Here is a 6264-nt window from a genome sequence, read left to right on the forward strand (position 1 = left end):
CCTCGTCACCGTCGCCTCGCCAACCGCCGTTCAGATCCGACAAGATTCGCCCACTACAACGCTATCGCACACCACCTGTTCGACGATATGTCAACGCACATCCAGTGGAAGAACCGCCCCCTTCTAGCCACCAGCAAACCCGTCAGAGCTTCGAGACATTCCAACAACATTCCCGAGCATCCGCAGTGACGCCGCCGCCCCGTCATCAGACCCCTTGGTCTCGTAGGCAAGATCCCACTTGCTCAGATCTATATTCTTCTATTTATTATGAATTATTTACGATTTTAGATCTGTTAATATTTATCTGCGTGGGATTGTTTGATGAATAATATTAGATAAATCGTAGTTATATGATAAATAGTATTTTTATAATAATTATGATAAATTAAAAGAATTTATTTTGGCAGCAGAATCATTTTTGGATAATTATGTTAATTAAAAAGAATTTATTTAAGAACAAAATCATTTTAGGAAAATTATAATAATTTAAAAGGAATTATCTTGGAAAAAGAATCAGTTTAGAATAATTATAATAATTTTTAGAAATTATCTTGTGGAAGAAATTATTTTAGAATAATAAATATTTTTGAAAAGAAATCATTTGGGAAAATAGAATATTTTGAATTAATGAGAATTTATCTTGGTTTTGAAATTATGAATTTTATTATTTAAAAGATTACTTTTAGAATTATTATAATGAGAAAATAATTTATTTTAGAAAAAAAAGAATTATTTTGAAGTAAATAAATTATTATTTCAGAAGATTATTTTAGAACAAATTTTATGATTCAAAATCTTAATTTTGATTATCTGATATGCTATGATATTATTGTATATGATTAGCTGCATTGATTGTTTCATGTTGTGTTTGAGAACCCTTAGTAGTTCATGACTTAGTGGCCTCGTTCGTCATGAACAGACTTGGTGACACGTGTGTGTGCGTTGACCGAGTTTATACTACCACATTTGAGGCCTATGGGGACGGTTGCAAACCATCACACTAGGCATAGAAACCGTTGCCTTACGCCTATGGGGACGGTTCAAGATCCGTCTCGTTTACAGCCGTGCTCTTAGGTCTAATGGGACGGTTTATGCTCCTAGTGCAATGATTTGTAAACTGTCATCCTTGGTAACATAAGGGAACGGTTATGCTAAGGGGTCGGTTCTTGGTTTAGATCAAGTGGAACGGTTTTTTATCAAGTGGAACGGTTTTTATGTTCTAAGCAACGGGAACAGTTTGATAGCAAGGGGAACGGTTTTTAGGTTCTAAGTAATGGGAACAGTTTAATAGCTAGGGGAACGGTTTTTACTTTTGAGCAATGGGGACAATTATTTAGCAAAGGCGACGGTTTTAGATTTTAGAGCAATGTCAATGCTTATTCAACAGTAGAAATAGTTTTTGGTTTTACGCTATGACAATGCTTGAATAGTTACAGTGATGAGTACTTTACAAATTTTAAACATAGCAAAGTGCTACAGTAAAAAATCAAGGCAGTGGACCGCATCTGAAAATTAAACATCAACAAATTTCTATCAGGTCTCAAAATAGTATACACAAATATTATGTCCGAAGAGCTTTCACAGCCAAACTACACAAATTTATACCATACTTTCATAGTGTTTACATCACTTGCAATTTCATAGTGTTAATATCACTTGCAAAATTGTCTACAACTATAAAGTAATGTAAGCTAATCTTGACCATCATGTAGGTTATCTTCTACTCCCACTTGAATAATTTCCTACAAAACACAGAGAATATGTTAGTTTACAATTAAAACAACTTAAGAAACTTATTTGGAACTCACTTGCAAATATCGTGGAAGAAGGTTACTTAGCAGCTTAACTGGGATTTTTTTCTAATCCTTCTAGAGCTACTGTGTGGGCAGTGAAGGAAAAGACTTTGCATGCGATGTCCCACGCCTCTTTCCATTTGAGAAGTTCATCAATAAGAACCCTCATAAGCTCAGGAATTGCGAGGGAGGGGTGAGTATCATTCAGTTGCAGTGCCACCTGCAAGGTACTGGCAGCTGACGTGAGTGAAACATGTAGTAGTATAGTAGTCTTCTATAGAAGCAATATAAAACAAAAGCTAAATTCCAATAACATATAAATAAAGAACCTTGTCAGGAAATTGATCAAGTTATTGTGAGAATCTTTATATCTCTGCGTGGGATTGTTTGATGAATAATATTAGATAAATCGTAGTTATATGATAAATAGTATTTTTATAATAATTATGATAAATTAAAAGAATTTATTTTGGCAGCAGAATCATTTTTGGATAATTATGTTAATTAAAAAGAATTTATTTAAGAACAAAATCATTTTAGGAAAATTATAATAATTTAAAAGGAATTATCTTGGAAAAAGAATCAGTTTAGAATAATTATAATAATTTTTAGAAATTATCTTGTGGAAGAAATTATTTTAGAATAATAAATATTTTTGAAAAGAAATCATTTGGGAAAATAGAATATTTTGAATTAATGAGAATTTATCTTGGTTTTGAAATTATGAATTTTATTATTTAAAAGATTACTTTTAGAATTATTATAATGAGAAAATAATTTATTTTAGAAAAAAAAGAATTATTTTGAAGTAAATAAATTATTATTTCAGAAGATTATTTTAGAACAAATTTTATGATTCAAAATCTTAATTTTGATTATCTGATATGCTATGATATTATTGAATATGATTAGCTGCATTGATTGTTTCATGTTGTGTTTGAGAACCCTTAGTAGTTCATGACTTAGTGGCCTCGTTCGTCATGAACAGACTTGGTGACACGTGTGTGTGCGTTGACCGAGTTTATACTACCACATTTGAGGCCTATGGGGACGGTTGCAAACCATCACACTAGGCATAGAAACCGTTGCCTTACGCCTATGGGGACGGTTCAAGATCCGTCTCGTTTACAGCCGTGCTCTTAGGTCTAATGGGACGGTTTATGCTCCTAGTGCAATGATTTGTAAACTGTCATCCTTGGTAACATAAGGGAACGGTTATGCTAAGGGGTCGGTTCTTGGTTTAGATCAAGTGGAACGGTTTTTTATCAAGTGGAACGGTTTTTATGTTCTAAGCAACGGGAACAGTTTGATAGCAAGGGGAACGGTTTTTAGGTTCTAAGTAATGGGAACAGTTTAATAGCTAGGGGAACGGTTTTTACTTTTGAGCAATGGGGACAATTATTTAGCAAAGGCGACGGTTTTAGATTTTAGAGCAATGTCAATGCTTATTCAACAGTAGAAATAGTTTTTGGTTTTACGCTATGACAATGCTTGAATAGTTACAGTGATGAGTACTTTACAAATTTTAAACATAGCAAAGTGCTACAGTAAAAAATCAAGGCAGTGGACCGCATCTGAAAATTAAACATCAACAAATTTCTATCAGGTCTCAAAATAGTATACACAAATATTATGTCCGAAGAGCTTTCACAGCCAAACTACACAAATTTATACCATACTTTCATAGTGTTTACATCACTTGCAATTTCATAGTGTTAATATCACTTGCAAAATTGTCTACAACTATAAAGTAATGTAAGCTAATCTTGACCATCATGTAGGTTATCTTCTACTCCCACTTGAATAATTTCCTACAAAACACAGAGAATATGTTAGTTTACAATTAAAACAACTTAAGAAACTTATTTGGAACTCACTTGCAAATATCGTGGAAGAAGGTTACTTAGCAGCTTAACTGGGATTTTTTTCTAATCCTTCTAGAGCTACTGTGTGGGCAGTGAAGGAAAAGACTTTGCATGCGATGTCCCACGCCTCTTTCCATTTGAGAAGTTCATCAATAAGAACCCTCATAAGCTCAGGAATTGCGAGGGAGGGGTGAGTATCATTCAGTTGCAGTGCCACCTACAAGGTACTGGCAGCTGACGTGAGTGAAACATGTAGTAGTATAGTAGTCTTCTATAGAAGCAATATAAAACAAAAGCTAAATTCCAATAACATATAAATAAAGAACCTTGTCAGGAAATTGATCAAAGTTATTGTGAGAATCTTTATATCTCCGAATGATGTCTTGAAGAGAAGCTGAGACGAAAAAGTACTGCTGCTTCAACCTTAGTTCCTTGCCCTACTATTTAGACACACAACTGAGTTACAAGAGCAAAGTAATCATAACCAATACAATACTGTAGAAAGACTACTAATGAGGACAAGAATGACAGCTTCCCAAATTTGTTATTTGACTTTTTTTTAAATTTTCAGTTTTAGTAGTTTGAATTCGAAATTTGAATTGTAGCCTAAATTTAGTAGTTATTCAGTTCTGGTATCTAATTGATTTGGAGAGATTTGAGTGATTTTAGAAGATTTCCAAACTGTATTTTCTTTTCTTTATAAGGGAGTGCTGTAATCAGATTAAGTAATGAAAAGATGAAAAACGAAAATTGATTTTGCTCAATTGAGGTGTGAAACCCTAGCAAATTCATTTTCGTTTCTTCTACAGCACAAAAAAAAAGAAAGCAAACAAAAGAAAATAACAAAATCGCACTGTTCATCTCCCTCCTCCATCTCAAATCACAGACCCATCAAACCCCACCTCCGAATCCCCACCTCCAGCAACCGCCCAGCAGCGCTCCTGCTTCGTCCGCCTCCACCTCCTCCGCCTTTCCCCTGTCTTCTTCTTCCTCCAGCACCCGCAACCAAACCCATCTCCTCTACGTAACAAACACCACCAAACCCAAAACCCTTCTTCTTCCAGCATCGCAACAACTCCACATCGTCCCCTCCAGCAGCCGCCCTAGACCGAACCCCATCCTCCCTCCACCAAACCAACATCCCTGCCGCCAAACTCCTCCTCCAGCAGCTCCCTCAACCGCCGCTCTTCCTTCCACATCCGACCAGCACCGAAGACACTGCCGCATCAGCCCCGCCGATCCCGCCGTCCACCGCCGCCCCTGAGCGTGTCTCTATTGCCACGTTGATGCCGTCGGGTTCTCTTCCCCTGAGATCGAATGAGAACACAAGAGAAATCAGAATATAATGATGACATGTGTGGACTTGTTGATTTGATGATGTTTGGGCTTCACTGCAGAAGCTAATGGGCTTTTGGTTTTCTCTTAACATTTTTGGACAGTAAACTCTCAACTCAGTGATTTTCTGTTTATTTCAATTTATTAGTTAATTGCATGAGTAATACATCTCTAAAGTCTTATCATATATTCACTGCTTATATTATATCTGTGAGTTGAGAGAACTGAACATGTGACTGTTAAAAAAATTGATATTGATCTTAAAACATGCGAAAATGATAATTGATATTGCGAATAAATTATTCGAGATTGGAATTACTTATGACTATCGTTGCAAATCTTGTTAAAATCCATCTGTCGTATTAACTATTTTATTTAATTTCCTACCGAATATCATGAATTTTGGCGAAACGTTGTATTATTCGAATTAAATCGCTGATTCTGATGGACCCCCTCCCCCCGTTTCGCATCAACTACACTACAAAATATTTATATAGATATAAAAGCAAACACGCATCCCAGATCTTCCCGAGTTAACTATATGAACACAAAACAATGTTAAGAAAAATCATAAAACAAACACAATATGAAGGTAAGAGGTTCATAACAATACAGGGAAGAAAGAGGAGGCATCATGCATTACAGTGCAGACAAAGTACAAAATATACCTGATAAGACCGATCATCAGGATATACGCTGCTAATTGTTTCAGCTCGCTGGCTGCTAATAACTGCATTGATGTAATCTCTAGTGTTAAAAGCCTCCTGTGAGAAAATTTCATAGTTAAACATTGTTGTTGGCCTTCTTGTTTTGATGATGTTTAACAAACAATTTACCACTAATGTTGTTTGTCTAGTATTTGTGTTTTCCTATGTATTGTAGACAAACAACGTAGTTGGAGGATGGATGGAATAGAGCTTCAACGATGATATCCAATGGAGGTTGGCGGATTTGTGGAGTGAAGCTACATACAATTCAAGTTAAAGATCAAGTTCAAACTTCATCCGCAACGTGTACCAAGTTGAGCTACAATGAAGATCAAGATCAAGCTTGGGTAATTTAGTATAGGTTTATATTATGTGTGTTTAATACATTAAGCTCAATATAATATACACACACATTTATTGGTTTCTTCGTATATATATATAGTTATATATATATACATAAGTTTTGGTTTCTATACAACACAAGTTTTGGTTTTCATGTTTATAAATATGAAATTACATGTTTCATATTTATTATTGTGATTTGGTTTATCTACATAGATATGA

At 35.0% G+C, this 6264-nt stretch overlaps 1 protein-coding gene and 1 long non-coding RNA gene across 3 annotated transcripts; both read right to left on the bottom strand.

Moving 5' to 3' along the window:
- LOC109845390 lies at positions 1577–2167 on the bottom strand. Of its 2 annotated transcripts, none has more exons than XR_002248330.1 (2): positions 2123–2167; positions 1577–2013 (listed from the first exon to the last, which is right to left on the bottom strand). It is a non-coding gene; the product is annotated as an uncharacterized LOC109845390 (long non-coding RNA). The 2 variants fall into 2 exon arrangements; XR_002248329.1 differs by having other exon boundaries at positions 1577–2023.
- On the bottom strand, positions 3439–5784 carry LOC109846255 (glycogen phosphorylase 1-like). Its single transcript, XM_020415479.1, has 3 exons — positions 5662–5784; positions 3985–4095; positions 3439–3875 (listed from the first exon to the last, which is right to left on the bottom strand). Exons 1-3 carry the CDS (start codon positions 5782–5784, stop codon positions 3705–3707), a joined length of 405 nt encoding a protein of 134 aa, XP_020271068.1. The 3' UTR covers positions 3439–3704.

The sequence above is a fragment of the Asparagus officinalis genome, chromosome 6 (genome assembly GCF_001876935.1).
Source record: "Asparagus officinalis chromosome 6, Aspof.V1, whole genome shotgun sequence".
NCBI lineage: Eukaryota > Viridiplantae > Streptophyta > Magnoliopsida > Asparagales > Asparagaceae > Asparagus > Asparagus officinalis.

What these genes read in the sequence shown, in the direction of transcription:
- LOC109846255 (XM_020415479.1), bottom strand. Translation starts at nt 5,784, where the DNA reads ATGTTTAACTATGAAATTTTCTCACAGGAGGCTTTTAACACTAGAGAT. An exon ending in CTGATGATCGGTCTTATCAG is followed by an intron (nt 4,096 to 5,661) that starts GTATATTTTGTA and finishes TCTAAATAGTAG; the next exon opens with GGCAAGGAACTAAGGTTGAA. An exon ending in TTGATCAATTTCCTGACAAG is followed by an intron (nt 3,876 to 3,984) that starts GTTCTTTATTTA and finishes AGTACCTTGTAG; the next exon opens with GTGGCACTGCAACTGAATGA.